Source organism: Cebus imitator, unplaced genomic scaffold, assembly GCF_001604975.1.
Source record: "Cebus imitator isolate Cc_AM_T3 unplaced genomic scaffold, Cebus_imitator-1.0 Scaffold294, whole genome shotgun sequence".
Taxonomy (NCBI): domain Eukaryota; kingdom Metazoa; phylum Chordata; class Mammalia; order Primates; family Cebidae; genus Cebus; species Cebus imitator.
The window spans coordinates 765,415-784,336 of record NW_016107609.1 but is presented as its reverse complement, the minus strand read 5'-3'; the positions used below and the strand labels follow the sequence as shown (position 1 = coordinate 784,336).

General features: G+C 40.2%; 1 protein-coding gene across 2 annotated transcripts in view; it reads right to left on the bottom strand.

The window, feature by feature from the left end:
- The window catches only part of AOAH (acyloxyacyl hydrolase), a 192,174-nt gene that overhangs the window by 39,539 nt on the left and 133,713 nt on the right, over window positions 1-18,922 (bottom strand). For both annotated transcript variants that reach the window (XM_017502197.2, XM_037729113.1), the window contains one exon: window positions 15,016-15,098. In XM_017502197.2, coding sequence (XP_017357686.1) covers window positions 15,016-15,098 — 83 coding nt within the window. The remainder of the gene's footprint in view (window positions 1-15,015; window positions 15,099-18,922) is intronic.

Sequence of the window (18,922 nt, the reverse complement as noted above, 5' to 3'; positions counted from 1 at the left end):
CAACAGTATAAAGGCGTTCCTATTTCTCTGCAACCTTGCCAGCAACTGTTTCTTGACTTTTTAATAATCACCATTCTGACTGTCATTTTCAATTCTTGCTCCCTGCTTCCCTCCTCACACCTAGTACTCTTGTATCTATCCTTGTCATCTTTATGTCCCTGAGTATCCATTGTTTAGCATCCTACTTGTAAGTGAGAACACATGGTACTTGGTTTTCTGTTTCTGCATTAATTTGCTTAGGACAATGGCCTCTAGCTGCCTCCATGTTGCTGGCAAAGATTATTTAGTTCTTTTTATGGCTGCATAGTATTCCACGGTGTATATGTACCACATTTTCTTTATTCATTCCACTGTATAGGCACCTAGGTTGATTGCATGTCTTTGCTATTGTGAATAGCGTTGTGATGGACATATGAGTGGCTATGTCCTTTTGGTAGAATAATTTATTTTCTTTTGGCTATATACCCAGTAATGGGATTGCTGGTTCAAATGGTAGTTCTCAAAGTTCTTTGAGAAATCTCCAAACTGCTTTCCACAGTGGCTGAACTAATTTACATTCCCACCAGCAATGTATAAGGCTCTTCTCTGCAGCCTTGCCAGCATCTGTTGTTTTCTGACTCTTTAATAATAGTCATTCTGACTGGTGTGAGATGGTATTTTACTGTGGTTTTGATTTGCATTTCTCTGATGATTAATGATGTTGAGTCTTTTTTCACCTGCTTGTTGGCTGCTTATATGTCTTCTTTTAAGAAGTGTCTCTTCATGTCTTTTGCTCATTTTTAAAATAGGGTTATTTGATTTTTGCATGTTCAATTGTTTAAATTCCTTATAGATTCTGAATATTAGACCTTGGTTGGATGCATCATTTGTGAATATTTTCTCCCATTCTGTAGGTTGTCTGTTTACTCTGTTGATGGTTTCTTTTGCTGTCCAGAACTTCTGTAGTTTAATTAGGTCCCACTTGTTTTTGTTTTTGTTACAACTGTTTTTGAAGACTTAGTCATATTTTTTTTTTCCCAACCAATGTCTAGAATGATATTTCCTAGGTTTCCTTCTAGAGTTCTTATAGTTGAGGTCTTACATTTAAATCTTTAATTCATTTGAGTTAATTTTTGTATATGGTGAAAGATACTGTATGGTGGAATATATGGTTCTAATTTTATTCTTCTGCCTATGGCTATCCCAGCATCATTTATTGAATAGGGATTCCTTTCCCCATTGCCTATTTTTGTTGACTTTGTTGATGATCAGATGGCTGTAGGTGTGCCTTCTTATTTCTGGGCTCTCTATTCTGTTCCATTGGTCTATGTGTCTGTTTTTGTACCAGTACCATGCTGTTTTGGTCACCGTAGCCTTATAGCATAGTTTGAAGTTGGGTAATGTGATGCCTCTAGCTTTGTTCTTTTTTCTTAGGATTGCTTTGGCTATTCAGGCTTCTTTTTTTGTTCCATATGAATTTTAGAATAGTTTTTTTCTAGTTCTGTGAAAAATGATATTGGTGGCTTGATACAGATAGCATTAAATCTACAGATTGCTTTGGGCAGTATGGCCATTTTAACAATACTGATTCTTCCAATTCATGAGCATGGAATATTTTTCCGTTTTTTTCTGTGTATGTGTGTCATTCATGATTTCTTTCAGCAACATTTTTTAGTTCTTCTTGTAGAGATCATTTACTTCCTTGGTTAGATGTATTTCTAGGTATTTTATTTTCTCGGGATATTAGAAATGGGATTATGTTCTTGATTGGCTCTCAGCTTGAATGTTCTGGACGTATAGACATTCTACTGATTTTTGTACATTGATTTTGTATCCTGAAACTTTGCTAAAGTTGTTTATCAGTTCCAGTTCCCGGAGCCTTTTGGTGCAGTCTTTAGGTTTTTTGTTTTGTTTTGTTTTGTTTTTTGTTTTTATGGAGTCTCGCTCTGTTGCCCAGGCTGGAGTGCAGTCGTGTGATCTCAACTCACCACAACCTCTGCCTCCCGGATTCAAGCAAGTCTCCTGTGTCAGCCTCCTGAGTAGCTGGGACTACAGGCATGCACCACCATGTCTGGCTAATTTTTGTATTTTTAGTAGAGACGGGGTTTCACTACATTGGCCAGGCTGATCTTCAACTCCCAATGTTGTGATCCGCCTGCCTCGGCCTTCCAAAGTGCGGGGATCACAGGCGTGAGCCACTGTGCCCGGCTGTCGTTAGGGTTTTCTAGGTGTAGAATCACATTGTAGTGAAGAGAGATGGTTTGACTTCTTCTTTTCTTATTTGGATGCTTTTTATATCTTTCTTTTGCCTGATTGCTCTGGCAGGGACTTCCAGTACTATGCTGAATAGGAGTGATGAGAGTGGGCATCCTTTTCCTGTTTCAGTTCTCAAGGGGAATGCTGCCCAGGAATTATTAAAAATGCACAGTCTTACAAATTAAGAGTAATCAGTTCATTTCAATGTGCATTTGTTCCTTTACCTACTCCATTCATTTCTTGAGCACTGGTGTGTGCCTGCCATAAAGCAGGGATTAACAGATGAGCAGGACACAGCCGCATACTTTCCCAATAGTATCTATGGGGGTAGACACATAATTGAGCACTGGGAACATATTTTTTTTTTTTTTTTTGTCTGTCACCCAGGCTGGAGTGCAGTGGTGTGATCTTGGCTCACCGCAGACTCCACCACCTGGGTTCAAGGGATTCTCCTGCCTCAGCCTCCCATGTAGCTGGGATTACCAGTGCCCACCACCACGCCTGGCTAATTTTTGTATTTTTAGTAAAGATGGGATTTCATCATGTTGACCAAGCTGATCTCGAACTCCTAATCTCAGGTGATCCACCTGCCTTGGCCTCCCAAAGTGCTGGAATTACAGGCATAAAGTACCACACCCAGAAAACAATTTTAAAAGGTTAGTGAAAATCCAACTTCAATGCTCAGAAGGAGGAAAAGCCAATGTGATTTGAAGCTCATTATCTCTGTTCAGGGAAGGTGCTGGATTTCATAACATTGAGTGCTCAGTAGAGGGGATCCTGTCTTTCTGGGTGTGAGTGGTCCCTGTTGCCCTCCGGAGGACAGAAGAGAAGGAGCACAGCCCCCACGCACTGTGTGAATCTTGCAGTGGCACACACATCGGCTGGGCCCTTCATTTCGGTCCAGTCCCCGGACCCTTGGCTTCTTATTTTCAGTGAGATAATAGATCAGGAGATGTTTAATTCTCATTCTTTGATTCATTTTCTTAATGAGAAAGGAAAACTAATGAAAGCTCAAGCCATGAGTGGGGAAAAATGAAGCACCAGGTCAGAGCAATAATTTTCTTCATTGTTTAGGGTACAGCTGGGAATGTGAGGTGTAGAGCACCCACAGAGCTTGGAGAAAATTAAAATGAAAGCCTGTTGTCACATGCCACGTGGTCTTCCCCTCCTGTGCCCACAACCCTGGGTTGCTTTGCTACTCAGGACAAAGAAGGGAGACCAATGGCAACTAGCTACGGTAAATTTTTAAAAAGCAATCACAAACAGCCACAGAGCGAGGACTTGTCTGTTCGTTACCCAAATGTCTATTTTTCATAGTAGGTATCCATACTCGGAGCCTAGAATTCTCTTTACTCCAAAGTCCTTGTGACTTCTATGTTTATTTCCTTTTGGAAATCTTTTTTTTTTTTTCTTTTGAGATTATGTAATTCACTTATGTAATTCCCATAATTACACTCTTTCTTCTTAATTTCCTTTTTCTGTTGTTCTGTTATCCTTTTTCCAGACTCAGCAACATTTTGTGTCTTTTCCCTATTCCTATTGTTTTTCTTCAATTGCATATAGACTTCTCCCCAGCTGCTTGTCGTGTTGCTGCTGCTGCTATCATTAGAGAAAATGCTTACTGCAGCAAGAAAAGATAGATACCTCCTAGCCTGTGGGACATGGCAACGTAAGGCAAACATTTCAGGAACTGGCACTTTACCCTTAATAAGTCTATACTCTGGTCCCTGCAATCATAGTTTGGAGAAGTGAAAGAGGTCTGACCCTGGAATAGGAGCATTTTATTTATTTGCCAAGATGGTCCAAATGGAGAGCCCACTTTTCTTCTTTACCAATGAAGAGAAGAAAAGGGCCTTTAAAGTCAGAACTCTGATTCACCCAGTCTCTTTTAAATAAGGTGCAGGGCATTGAAATAAGAGAAAGGTTTACATAATCCCAGCATTGGTTATCCCTTCATAAATGCATATTCAGAAACACCTTTATGGACTTGCTTTCTGAAGATTCTCCCTTCCCATGAGCTGTCTAGTACTTTGTGGTTTCCTGGGCTCCACAATTTGGTCCTGTAGCCAGAAAGCTGGGGCGTTAGTGCTCCACTCTGCTGTGCTCTTCCTAAAAATTCACTCATGGTGATTCCAAGTAATGGGAGAACAGAATAAGAAAAAATGCAATGGGGATTTGCCCTACCTTCCTGGGACCACAACTCTTCCAGTGAAGAGGCAGTCTTCCTCCAACCTCCTTGGAATTCTAGGCACTTGTATGTCACCACTATTTCTGCTGTCACTGCCAGGAAGCCACTTTTCCATCTCTAGAGTGAGAACTAGAGGGTTTCTTCCTGAAGTGTCCTCTCTGTGCCACTGGCCGCTTCTGGGTTTTGGACTGCCTTGTGTCCAGGTTGGGAGATAGCAGAGGTCAGCACAATGCTAACCTCACTGCTGGTTTGGTGGTGGCCCTAATTCTGGTTTTCTTCTTCACTTAGCCTGCTATTTACTTTACAGAGTGCTCCAGCTATTCCGTACACTCTGTCCAGGTTTCATAGCTATTTTCAGTGGGAGAGACAGGGTGGGGTTTGTTTACTCCATTGTATTTGAAACCAGAAACTGGAATCTGTTAAGAAGAGTGTGAAAAGATCTTGAAAAATGCAGTGTCATACACTGACCTCAAATACATCTATTAACATGATTGAACATGAATTAGAATTTTAAATATTGCAGATTTTGCTTTTATTCTATGATTTAGAAGGCATTTTCAGGAGAATGATTTGTATAATCCAGTTAAAAAAATCCATCATGGGCCGGGTGCAGTGGCTCAGCCTGTAATCTCAGCAATTTGGGAAGCCGAGGCGGGTGGATCACTTGAGGTCAGGAGTTTGAAACCAGCCTGTCAAATGTGGCGAAACCCCGTCTCTACTAAAAATACAAAATTAGCTGGGCATGGTGGTGCACGTCTGCAATCCCAGCTACTCTAGAGGCTGAGGCAGGAGAATCGCTTGAACCTGGGAGGCAGAGGTTGTAGTGAGCCAAGATCATGCCACTGCACTCCAGCCTGGGCAACAAGGGCAAAACTCCATCTCNAAAAAAAAAAAAAAATCCATCATGAGAAATTTAAATTCTTTCGCTTCTCTAAAAATATTTGCTTGCAATAAGCAGAAACATTGAGATTAATATATTGACCTTGAGCTCAAAATAGTAGGCACTTAACAATTGTTTGTTGTGGCAATGGCTGATGGAGTTTCTATTACTGTAAATGCTTTCAGATTTACAAGTATGGTTCTGAATTTCAGCTAAATGATTCTCCAAAACAGATTTTTAAAGGAATGTATAATAATAGCCTTCCCACAGTAGCTGGGATCTGTCTCCAGTCTCAAAACCTGACATAGCCCCACAAACATCTTTCAGCCATGTCACACTTCTCTGTCCCTGTTCCTCAAAGATGTCCTGCCCTCAGAGCCTTCCAGCTCTGAGTCACCATCTCCCTGTCCTTATTGAATTCCTATTATTTCTTCAGGGCTCTCAGCTCACATTTTAACTCAGTCTTCCTCTACTTGTCCAGACAGAGTTAAGTGCTTTTTACATCCAGAGACCTCAACTTGCCTTTATTCCACTTCCCTTTTACCAGAAGCACAATGACTTCCATTTTTGTCTCTGTTTCCTGTTTGGTGAAGATCTCCCTGAAGGCAGGGGCTTTGTCTTTCTCATCTTTCTATTTCTAGCACCTATTGCAATATTGGAGAGAAAAGAGAGGAGGGGAGTGGTGGGGCAAAGTCAAGCGGAAAATAAACAGAAGGAAAGTGAAAGAGAAGAGCAGAGGTAAAGGCTCATCCCGGGATGCCTTGGAGCTAATAGAAATGGCAGCTTGCTCAAGCTATCAATACAAGCAGCAGATAACTTCCTGTGATGTCCTTTATCCCAAGCCCTAAACAAAAGACATCTGTTGAAAGGACATCCCACTAGGACTTCAGGAGCCCTGGACATTGCCAATGACATTAAAAAAGTGTAAGGCATTTGCTTCTGAATTTTCCCTCTGTAGTTGTGCTGTTTCAAGCAGTGAGGGATAAAAATCCTGACAAAACAGATGGATCAAAAGCACACACTCCTCACATTACAATCACTGTCATGCCCTGCTCCTATCTAGATCGTTTGCAGGAAACAGTAAGCCAGGAAGAGTTGCGTGGGTACATCCTAAGAAACAGTCCCACTTGAATCGGAGTGTCTGCATTATTTAATGAACCTTTAAATTTCAAAGCCTTGAAGGTATTAAAAATGGAAATAATAAATAATAAATACACGTGTAATAAAAGAGTGACTTGTTTCCCTCTATATGAGATACGTCATATTGAATTGTTTCTTTTTTAAAAGTTTCTAGTGATTGGCCAGGCACTGTGGCTCATGCCTGTAATTCCAGCACTTTGGAAGGCCGAGGCAGGTGAATCACCTGAGGTCAGCAGTTTGAGACCAGCCTGCCCAACATGGTGAAACCCCATCTCTACTAAAAATACAACAATTAGCTGGGTGTGGTGGCACATGCCTATACCCAGCTACTCGGGAGGTTGAGGCAGGAGAATTGCTTGAACCCGGGAGGTGGAGGTTGCAGTGAGCTGAGATTGTGCCACTGCACTCCAGCCTAGGCAACAGAGTGAGGCTCTGTCTAAAAAAAAAAAAGTTCCTAGGGATTAAACACTGTATCTTGCAGATGCATTTTGTCCTTAGCAGAAACAGCAGGTTTTGATGCTGTAGGCATTGAGTATATCTATAAGCATTTGCCTTTTAGATGAAGCATCTCAAAACTTGATACTAGAATCTGTCTCTGTTGCTGTCACCACACTGTATCAAGGCTCCCAAACAGAAATGTCCTCATTGTTTTGTTATAAATAATTTCTGTCATTATCCTCTCAAGGTTTTGGGTTGAGATCAAATGCTCAACCCAGTAATTGGGCCCACCAGATACTTACTGAGTGCCTGCTTGAGTTTGACAAAGGTGACTTCCTCGCCTCTTTCCAATACTCTTTTCTGTGGCTTTTTAAAAATTGTTTCTAAATTTTTCATTTTGAAATGATTTCCAAAAAGTTGCAAAAGTAGAATGAAGGATTTGTACATGCCTTCACTCAGATTATCTAAATGTAAACATTTTTTTTTTTTTTGAGACAGGGTCTCACTTTGTTGCTCAGGTTAGAGTGCAGTGGCACAAACACAGCTCACTGTAGCTTCTACCTCTGGGGCTCAAGCCCTCTTTAGTCTCCTGAATAGCTGAGACTACAGGTGTGTGCCACCACACCTGGTTGATTTTTTTTTTTTTTTAGTAGAGGGGGTCTCGCTATGCCTTAGCTTGCCTTGAACACCTGAGATCATACAATCCTACCTGCTTCGGCTTCCCAAAGTGTTATGATTATAGGCATGAGCCACTGTGCCTGGCCACATGTGAACATCTTCAATAATTACAGTACAATGAGGACAATCAAGAAATCCACACTGGTATAATACTATTGCCTCATTTATAGACCTTATTTAAATTTCACTAACTGTCCCAGTAATGACTGTGTTCTGGGCTAGAATCTGATTTAGGATCACATACTGTGTTCAGCGATCACATTTCCTTAGCATCCTTTTAATCTAAACTGATTGCTTAGTCTTTCTTTGTCTTTCATGACCTTGACACTTTTAAGTAGTACTGGCCTTTTTTTTTTTTATTTGATAAAATGTTCCTCAATTTTAGTTTGTATTGTTTCCTCATGATTAAACTCAGGTTATGCAATTTTTGGCAAGAATACAGTAGTAGAAGCTCAGTTAGCTAGTTAAAGGTACAAAACCTATTTTGTTCCATCATAGAGATCATGGTGGGAGACAGGGTTACAAAAACAATAAGTCCTTATATGTGTTACTGAATTCAGCTAAGCCTGGATTAATGCTCGTTTATAGTGTGTCTCTTCATCCTTATTTATTTATTTATTTTTGGCCTCTCTCTTGTTTCAAGAAGGCCACTTTTGATAAAGAGGACTGGCAGAGTGCTGGGTTCCCTGGGTTCAGGTATTTAATTCTGACACGCAGCACACTCCAGGACAGGTGTTCACTGTCTTGTCAGAGTAGGTAGCTAGTCAGACATGAGCAGGGCCGGGGAGGCCTCCTGCCTCCAGGAAAGCCAGGTGACCAACTCTCTAAAATAATAATTGGTCACAGCCAGCACCAGGAAAAAACCAGCTCCCAATACATAGAAAACACCTGAAACTGGTGATCAGCAGCTTCCCCATAAGATCATAGGAGTCAGGTGAGTGGACCCAAGCATATGCACTAAGAGGTAAAACGGTGGTGTTGAACTGGTATTTGACCTTCCTCCAGGAAGACTTGACTGGTGAGGGAAAAATGCCTCACGTGAGCATGCGTATAACCTCAGTGAACACACTGTGCAGAGACCCCTCCCAAATGCTGGCATACCACATGTGAATATAGAATGCCAGCATATAAAATCCCAATCAAAGGTCAAACCACGCACTTGAATCTCTCCTGTCACCTGCTTGGCCCTCTTCCAAGTGTACTTTACTTCCTTTTGTTCCTGCTGCAGAACTTTATTTATTTATTTATTTATTTCCCAAGACAGAGTTTTGCTCTGTCACACAGGCTGGAGTGCAGTGGCGCGATCTCGGCTCACGGCAAATTCCACCTCCTGGGTTCCAGTGATTCTCCTACCTAAGTCTCCTGAATTGTTGGGATTACAGACATGCGCCTCCATGCCCTGGCTAATTTTTTGTATTTTTATTTTAGCACAGATGGGGCTTCACCATATTGTCCAGGGTGGTCTCGAACTCCTGACCTCAAGTGATCTGCCTGCCTCAGCCTCTCAAAGTGCTGGAATTATAGGTGTGAGCCACCATGCCTGACCACTGCTCTAAAACTTTTAAATACACTTTCACTCCTGCTCTAAAACGTGCCTCGTTCTCTCCGTCTGCCCCATGCCCCCAGTTGAATTCTTTCTTCTGAGGAGGCGACAATTGAGGTTTCTGCAGACCCATATGGATTCCCTGCTGCTAACAGTCTGAAGCAGCAGAGTGGTGATTTTAGAAGCCAGAACCCAAATAGGGGACAGTGTGGCATGGTTGAGAGCATGGTCTTTAGTATGAGATAGACAGGGCTTAAGATATACCCCCGACAAGCTAAAGGACCTTGGGCAAGTTACTTAACCTTTGTGAACCTCAGTTTTCTCATCTGTAAAATGGAGTTGCTCTGTGAATTAAATGAAGATACAGTGTATAAAATACTTAACAGAATGTCTGACTTAGAGAATGTAAGGTCTTTTAGGCTGACTGACTGCACCATGGACTGCATGGTAACCTCTGTGACCTGCATGTTCACCTCCAGATGAGTTCCTGCAACTAGAAAGTCTGAAGTAACTGGAAGATCACAAAAAGAGAAGAATGACAAACCCCTGGGGTGCCTAATTAACTTTGAGACATTATTCTACTATTTCTTATTCCCACCTCAACTGATGAGGCAACGGGACTTTGCAACTGACCTCAGGAGTCCATCTGCTGCTGCTCATTTCTGTCAGTCTCAGCATCCATCACTTCCCACTCTATCCCTAGCCCAGCGTTTTCCTTGCAGAGGGAGCCCCTTCTTTCTGCATGATACTCCAGGCCCATCCAGCTGCCCCTGGCTATCCTGCTGCCTGCCGCTGTCTCCTGGGGCCTGGGTATTCAACCCTGGAGCCCTTCGGCTACCCTCTAATTCTAGCAGCCACAGGCCTTCTTCTTATTAACATGTAGCTTTTGAATTTATTTATCTTATTTTTTCAAATTGACTTGTTTCTCTTAAAAACTTTTTGAAGTTGATTAATGGGTACGAATATACAGATAGATAGAGGAAATATGACCTGGCATTCTCTAGACCAGTAGGGCAACTGTAGTTCATATTAATCTATTGTACATTTCAAAATAGCTACAAGAGAATAATTGAAATGTTCCTAGCATATGGAAAAGAGAAATATTTAAGGGGATAGATATCCCAATTACCCTGATTTGATTATATAAATGTATCAAATTATCACATATACTCTGAAGATCTGTACATCTATTACACAGCAATAAAAAATAAATAAAAAATAAAGTTATTCCTAACAATGACAAAAAATCTTTTGACATTGATAAAACGATTGGGCCAGGCACAGTGGCTCACAGCTGTAATCCCAGCTTTTAGAGAGGCTGAGTCAGTAGGATTGCTTGAGCCCTAGAGTTCAAGACCAGCTTTGACAATGTAGCGAGATCCCTGTTTCTACCAAAAAAAAAAAAAAAGTCAGATGTGGTGGTGCATGCCTATGGTCCCAGAACTTGGGAGGCTGAGGTGGGAGGATCACTTGAGCCCAGGTGTTTGAGGTTACGGCAAGCTATGACCATGCCACTGTACTCCAGCCTAAGTGACAGTGAGACCCTGTCTCAAAAACAAACAAAAAACAATAAAAAAGAAAGAAAATAAAGAAAGAAAAGAAAAAGCAACTGATTTTTCAAAAACACCGAGTAAATAAATAATAATGCAGGTGGTAGGTGAAATTAGCAACACTGTTTCACTGGTACCCTAATGCTGGACCTTTATGAAGCCCTGTGTTTCTCATTCAGCCTTCAGCAGCCCCATGAAGCTCAGGGATGTACCCTTCCCATCCTTGTGTGCAAGGTGGGCCGTATCTGGTCAGTCACACACCAGGTTTCACGATGAATTCCACAATGTCATATGGAATAGTTTAAAGAACTAAACTATTCCAGAGAAAAGCTGGGTTTGCAAAAGATCAGAAGGCAGCTATCTCCAGCACCACTTTACCCCACTGAGTTTGGGTGCAGCCTCTCCCCTAGGAGGATGGGGAAGATGATTCGCACAAGCTGGCTTATTGTCTGGGCAACCCTGAATGCGATCCAGGGTCACCTTTGGCAACTGTGCTCACTGAACCATGATCCCCATTTTACAGATGCAGGAACAGGCAAGAGAGACTCAATGATTGGCCCAAGCCATACACCAATTCCAGGATCCAAATTCAAAACCAATCTACTTTACACTTCAAGGAAAAGAGACAATTATGTGAGGCAATCAGGAGAGGAAGGGCCCTGCTCTGTTTTCAGGGTCCACTTTCCATCTTGGAGAAGGACCAGAGGAGCCAGGCTGCTCTGCAGTTTTTAGGTCCTTCCCTCTTTCATGTGCTGGCTGCCTCCCACCTTGAGCGATTTTGGTATCTGGGAAGTTCTGAGAGTCACTGCAACTCTCTCCTCTGTTGATTATAAAAAAGACTTGGCAGGACACTTCCCATTCCTAACCCCTGCACCAGAGAATCATTCCCTAGATTAAAGATGACTTCTCCAGTCTCCGTTTTAAAATGTATTATAGGGTCTGGTGTGGTGGCTTACGCTTGTAATCCCAGCACTTTGGGAGGCCGACGCAGGTGGATCACCTGAGGTCAGGAGTTTGAGACCAGCCTGGCCAACATGGTGAAACTCTGTCTCTACTAAAAATACAAAAAATAGCTGGGTGTGGTGGTATGTGCCTATAATCCTAGTTACTCAGGAGGCTGAGGCAGGAGGATCGCTTGAATGCAGGAGGTGGAGGTTGCAATGAGCTGAGATCGTGCCACTGCACTCCAGTCTGGGTGAAAGAGCGAGACTGTCTCAAAAAGATGTAAAAAATGCGTTATAGTCACTGACTGGAGTTCATGATAGAGTTATGTGTAGATGTTTTTGAGATCTCTTACATAAGGATCAGGATGAAAATAGGAGCTGTTTCTTTAATTCTTACTATTCAAGTTTTAAGAAACACTTTAGTATTCTACTCAACTCTTCCCTTTTTTCCCTTTGTTTCTTGCTGGTTCTGAAAAATAAGTGTAGCCCCATAAATATGCAGAATGTGAAAAGCTGACTTTTCCTAAATCTAATAAAATCCTTGGAGAGTAATTGAAGTAATTTGGCGTGGGTAGTCAGGTTACATGCTGCATAATATCAAAAGAGAGTCCACAGCAAGGAAACTTGAGAAAATAGGAAGAGGGGCTGGAGCATAAAACCAGAACACTAAATAATGAGTAACTGAGAAACTAAAAATATATCTTTTTAGAATTACAGTCTTAGAAAATTAGTCAAGGATAGTCAAAGAGGTAATACTAGACAAAGTATACATTTTATGCATTTCTAAGGACTCCAAATTAAAAGGAAGAAAATATCCCCTCTTCCCCGGCATGTATTCACTAGACAAAAAGTCTGACAAAAGCCACAGCTTTCGAGCACATTTTGACATGATTATGTTCTCCTCTTGTCTCCTGTCCCTGATTTTTTTCAATCTGAATTTTAAAGGAATGTTGTCAAGAGAGCAGATCGCAAAAGGAGAACAGTTTACTATCAAGTGTCCTAGGTATACTCTTTGGATTATCTTACTCTCTAGTCTTTATGATTTTATGAACGATGACTGCGTTTATTGCCAGTAGTAAGGTGATGTTGACTTTGCACACCTGGGTGTTGTGATGGAGAAATGCTGGATTAGAGTCACAAGTTACAAACAGCAGCTTGCAGCCTGCATTTCTGGCAGAATCCTGTCACTCAGTGTCCTGCCCTAACCTCAGACCTTTGGCTACAGAACCCTGGACAAGCCCTGTGCTACTCCTAGACTCAGTTTCTGTCAAGTTTTTTAGAGTTATTTCTATATAAAAATAAACATCAGGAAACAGAAAAGCAGAAAAAGGTGAAAGCAATCACCCATAATTGATCAAACATAATGATTTTCTATATTTTCTGCCAATCTTTCCTATGCATACCTTTTTTTTTTCCTTTCCTTTTTTTTTGTGGAGACAGAGTCTCACTCTGTCACCCAGGCTGGAGTGCAGTAGCATGATCTCAGCTCACTGACACCTCGGCCTCCCGGGTTCAAGTGATTCTCCTGCCTCAGCCCCCTGAGTAGCTGGGACTACAGGCATGTGCCACCATGCCTGGCTAATTTTTTGTATTTTTAGTAGAGATGGGGTTTCACTGTGTTAGTCAGGATGGTCTTGACCTCCTGACTTCGTGATCCATCAGCCTTGGCCTCCCAAAGTGCTGGGATTACAGGCATGAGCCACCACGCCTGGCCTTTTTCCTTTTCTTTTAAAAATGTGGTATAAACTAAACTGTATGATTCAATTTTATATCCTGATTTTTCTTTTGGCAGTGCCTTGTCTTTCCAAATAAAAATATATTTGACCTTTAGCCATCATTTTCTAGGGCTGCATAATATTCCACACAAATGAGTTTTGTGCTTTGTTTTTTACAATCTTCATTGACAGAGGATATTTGACAGTGTTGGGGGCTATTTGAGTATCTCACTAAAGGAAAAAGAAAGTGCAGCCACAGGCCTGATGTTAACTTTGTATCTGTGATGGGTCACATGGCCAGATTTGACTGTAATTGTCCATTAACTATTGGTTGTATTCCCATGCGGAGGGATGAGGCTGATCTCTTTCTGCAGATCATCTGGGATCACAGCCCAATGACTGTATTATCTTTGTTGGTATCTGAGTGGAGTGAGACAAGGTGGGTAGAAGTGTCTCCTCTGTAACTTACTATCTTTGTGGCTGGGGAAGGGGTTCTTGGCTTCTCCATGTCTCCATTTCCCCAGCTGTGACAGTGTGGATATTATTTTCATGCCCAATTCTGAGAAGTATATTTTAACACATTTGGTATTGAGTTGAATGCCACAATCAATGGGTACATTGTAATTTTTCCTTCCTTTTTCCTCCCTCAAAACTCCCTGGAGCTATTACAATCAATGGTATCTTAGTACTGAAGAAATTTAATAATACTTGTCTTACAGTGTCTGTTGTTGAAAGGATCAACAGAAATAAACATAAAGTGTTCTTAGCACTTGGTAAGAGCTCAGTTAATGACAGTAATTATTTTATTAATAAAAAAATCTATATTGTTCTTAGATGAGGAGGGCATTTATTCTGTATAGAATATTTATTATAAGAAATACATTATTTGTAGGTCACATGTTTAGTTTAAAAGCTTGCTGCTTGGAAAATCCCTCAACATGTTTTGTTAATTAGAGATAGCACAGGGATAGCAAATAGGTTTAACTTCATGTGCCAAGCCTAATTTGTTGATGATGATTGTCAGACATGCTGTGTTTCAAGAACTGCTGAGGCAGAGTCTGAGCATAGCAGACAAGAGTGCCAAGGCTGATTAGCGATATCTTTCCCAGGCTTAGGAAGACGGAGTGGCAACACACACACTGTTTACCATCTCTACATTATGGTGTTACAAAACATTACTTGGCAATTCATTAGGCGTTAGCCAGGCCATGGTTTATCAATCAGAAGTTTCATCAGAATCTTGTGGCAATAGACCACCTCCAGGTCCAAGGGGGAAGGTTGAAACCCACACAGGTGAAACTGAAAACTCCAACCCCAGCAGAAACACGGGAGACTCTGCACCATCGGAGACGGCAGAGCTTTTGCAATGACCTTAACGTTGCTCAGCTCTTGCTCTGCTAATGCTCATTTAGGTCTTGCCTCCTGAGCCTCAAGCATCCTGTGCCTTGGCCTTGCTAGAACTTTGCTATGGGCAAATGATCTGCTCTTTTGGTCTACCCCTTGACTGCAGCTTGTTTTTGTTCTCCTTTGCTGTGGGTAAATGGCTCTAAGCACAGGGCCCTTCTTTCAGAAAGGGCAATGGTGTTGGAAGGGAGACTGTTCATTTTATTCTGTGGTCCTTGCTATGTAAATCTCAGCTTTTGAGGTGCTTATAAAATAAAATCAATAATTACAGGGCAAAGGCTTAAATGGAAAGCTACATACCATTTCTTGCAATATTCTGGTAGTCCCTGTGATTACAGTGGTTTCTTTTCCATAAGCGAAGGTAAATAGATTTTTCTTTAATTCTGAAACAAATACATATGTATATATTTAAGGTCAGGATACTCACATGAAGAAGTTAAAAAAAAAACCATGTTTCTATCACGTTTTTAAAAAGTACTGTTAAAATGAACTCAAAAAAATCAAATCTCTGCTGACAAGTTTTCTCTGAACTGTGAATGTAATGTTGGCAGTTGTTATGAGAAGCAGTTCTATGAAATGAGTTGTATGGGTGTCGTAAGAGTACTGCTGAAGACATAAAACTTTTTCTTTTGTACAAAGACCTCCAGAATTATCCCTTTCAAGTATTTTTTTAACCAAGAACTGCTGTACATTTCTTGAGCAATTGCTCATCTTTATTAACTCTATTATTTTGAAGCTAACCATGTTTCCTTTTTTTTTTTTTGGTTGCTATAAGGCTATGGTTGGCACTATTATTGTCCTTCAGCTCTGTTCTCCCTTCATGCACTATAATAGAATTTTTAGCAAGACCCATGTCTGTCCAGAATGAGGATTGCATTTTCCAGCTTCTCTTGCAGCTAGGAGTGGCACATCACTAAGTTCTGGGTGATGAGATGGAATTGGAACTATCCAGTGGCAATTTCTGGTAACGTTCCTTAGGAAACAATTGGATGATGATTCTGTTTCATTTTCTGTACCTTTTCTTCAGTCTCCTGCCCGGACTAGGAATGCTGCCATCTTAAACTATGGGAGTAAGGTTCACATTGAAAAAGTGGAGGGGTCAGGTGGAAGGGGCCTGGATCACTGAGAACTACATGGAGTTGAGCTCCCATATCAATTCTAGACTGAACATTTTCTAAACCTTTCTGTGTGAGAGAAATAAACTTATATGTTGAATCTCTGTTCCTTGAATCTAATACTAACGGACACAGAGCTTACAGACAAATTTGACACCAGTATCAGGATATAATTATACATATTTTAAGTCATTGTCTTGACTCCCTTTTGTCTCATCTCGGAGTTTTCCTTTTCTTTTGCTTAATTTAGATGTAAGTAGTTTAATTAATGAAACTTAGTTTAATTTAAATGTAATTAAATATTATGTTCTCTATACTGTCATAGGCTTCCTAAAATCTTTTTTGAAACAAGACAAGATATAAACTAAAAAATAATAATTTAGCTTAAAATACTTGCATAATCTTCAAATATATTTCATCTTCTTTTCATTATAATAAGTTCACATCTCACAACCTTACATACAATACTGTTTATTAAGTGTTATATGAAATCTTACTCATTGTATTACAGTGCATGGCAACTGTCTTAGTGCTTCAGAAAGGTAAGCATATATTCTGTTTGGGCATTCAGAATGTATTGTAAATAGTATATATTTTTTGAAGTCTGAGAATACCAGTGATAATGTTTTTTAATAGAAGACCAAGATGTCTGAGCAATATTTTAAGTGTGATATTTTTGTTTTGTAGTAGAATTTTGAGGTGAATGATGTATTTATTTTTTAAAATCAAAGCTACCCATGCACAAAACTTAAAATTAATTTACTTAATAGATGTTTATTGAGCACCTGCTACATTCCAAGTATTATTCTAGGCCCTTGAGTTATATTGGAAAATTAAAAAACATGATCCCTGCTTCTGTGTTGTTGAAATTTCAACATAAAAAGACCAATAAAAGCATTAAACATTATAAAAAAGCAAATGACAGCGTATGCTAGAAAGTTATAAATTCTATGAAGCAAAGGAGAAAAAGGACATGAGAATTAGAGTGGCCAGAGGAAGTCTAACTGAGAAGCTAAAATCAACAAAGACTTGAGGTGATGAGTCTCATAGAACCAAATAACTTACCTATGTGTGTATATGAGACTTGTGATGATAAACAGCAACTCCACACTTCCCTGCAGTATCCATGTCTCCATTCCCATAGGCAACTAATTCCAACCTTAACTGGCTGGGTCTTTTGATATTTTTCTTTTCATCTCTAAGCAACATACTTTTAAAGCTACTTCTTGATTTTTAGTCTTTGACGTTATCTGTTCATTTCTTACCCTAGAAGAGGATTTAGCTATTGACAACTAATCTATGATTGCTTTCTATTTTCTTTATAACTTTTTTATTTCTGTAGAGTTAATAACTGCCTTTTGTTTCTTTCCTTAATTTTCTAAGTCTTTATCATTGTATTAGTCTACTCTCATATTGCTGTAAAGAAATACCTGAGACTGGGTAATTTATCAGAGAAGAGGTTTAATTGGTTTATGTAAAGGAAGCATAGCAGCATCTGTTTCTGGGGAGGTCTCAGGAAGCTTCTAATCATGGCAGAAGGCAAAAGGGGAACAGGCATGGCACATGGCAAAAGCAGGAGCAGGAGAGCAAGGGAGAATGTGCTACACATATTTAAATGATGAGATTTCATGAGAACTCACTCCCTTTCATGAGGACAGTACCAAAAGGGATGGTGCTAAATCATGCAAGAGAAATCCACCGCTATGATTTAATCATGTCAAATTTTTCATAAGTCTAAAACTACTTTAAAAAAAAAAAGCCTATTAAAAAAAAGGCCCTGCGTGGCTGAACTCAGCCTCCCAGTTGTCCCTTCCCAGGCATGTCATGTGAGTGAAGCCATCTTAGATCCTCCAGCCCAGTCATTAGATAATGTTATCGCATAACCACAATGTCATACAGAGAGGAAAAATTGGCCAGTCAAGCCCTGCCTGAATTCCTGAGCCCTTCAAAATGTGAGATATAATAAAATGACTATTGTTTTAAGCCACAAAACTTTAGGGCAGTTTGTTACACAGCAATAACATAAATCTATATTAGTCAGGTTCTCCAGAGGGATAGAACAAACGGGATATATATTTAATACTTAATCAACTCCCATATATGGGAGTTGATTAAGTATTAACTCACCTGCTCACAAGATCCCGTAATAATAGGCTGTCTGCAGGCTGAGAAGCAAGGAGAGCCAGTTTGAGTTCCAAAACTGAAGACCTTGGAGTCTGATGTTTGAGGGTAAGAAGCATCCAATACAGGAGGAAGATGCAGGCTGGGAGGCCAGGCCAGTCTCTCTTTTCACATTTTTCTGCCTGCTTACATTATAGGCACACTGGCAGCTGATTAGATTGTGCCTACCCAGATTAAGAGTGGGTCTGCCTTTCCTGCCTCACTGGGAATGTTAACCTCTTTTGGAAACACCTTCTCAGACACACCCAGGATCAGTACTTTGTATCATTCAATCCAATTAAGTTGACACTCAGTATTAGCCATCACAGTTACTATCTTTTTCCCTCACAAGTCTGAGGGAATCAATTGATTCATTGGCTTTTAGCCTCCCCAGCATTGTTAATTAAGTATGAAGCAATTCTGTGTCTTGATTCTTTGAAAGCCTATGGTAGCATCTTGTTCCAAGTGTTCTGAAATGTTATAATGGCAGGCTTGGTGTGGGTCTGCTTTCATTCACAGTGTTAGACTTTTGATAAACCCTTTCAACCTGGAAATTCATGATGTTCAGTTTTGAGAGGTGTCTTTAAATTATTTCATTGATGATTTCTTCTTTTCTCTTTTCTCCCTACAGCTATTGGGTCATCTGAACTAGTCTCGTAATCTTCCTTATTTCACTGGTCTTATAATTTTTCTTGTTTCTCTGTCCTATTTTCTCTTTCTTTCTTCCTTTCTTTCTTTCTTTCTTTCTTTCTTTCTTTCTTTCTTTCTTTCTTTCTTTCTTTTTCTTTCTTTCTTTCTTTTTCTTTTTTCCCTTTCTTTCTTTTCTTCTTTCTTTTCTTTTTTCTCCTTCTTTCTTTCTTTCTTTTTCTTTCTTTCTTTCTTTTCTTTTCTCTCTCTCTTTCTTCCCTCCTTCCTTCCTTCCTTCCTTCCTT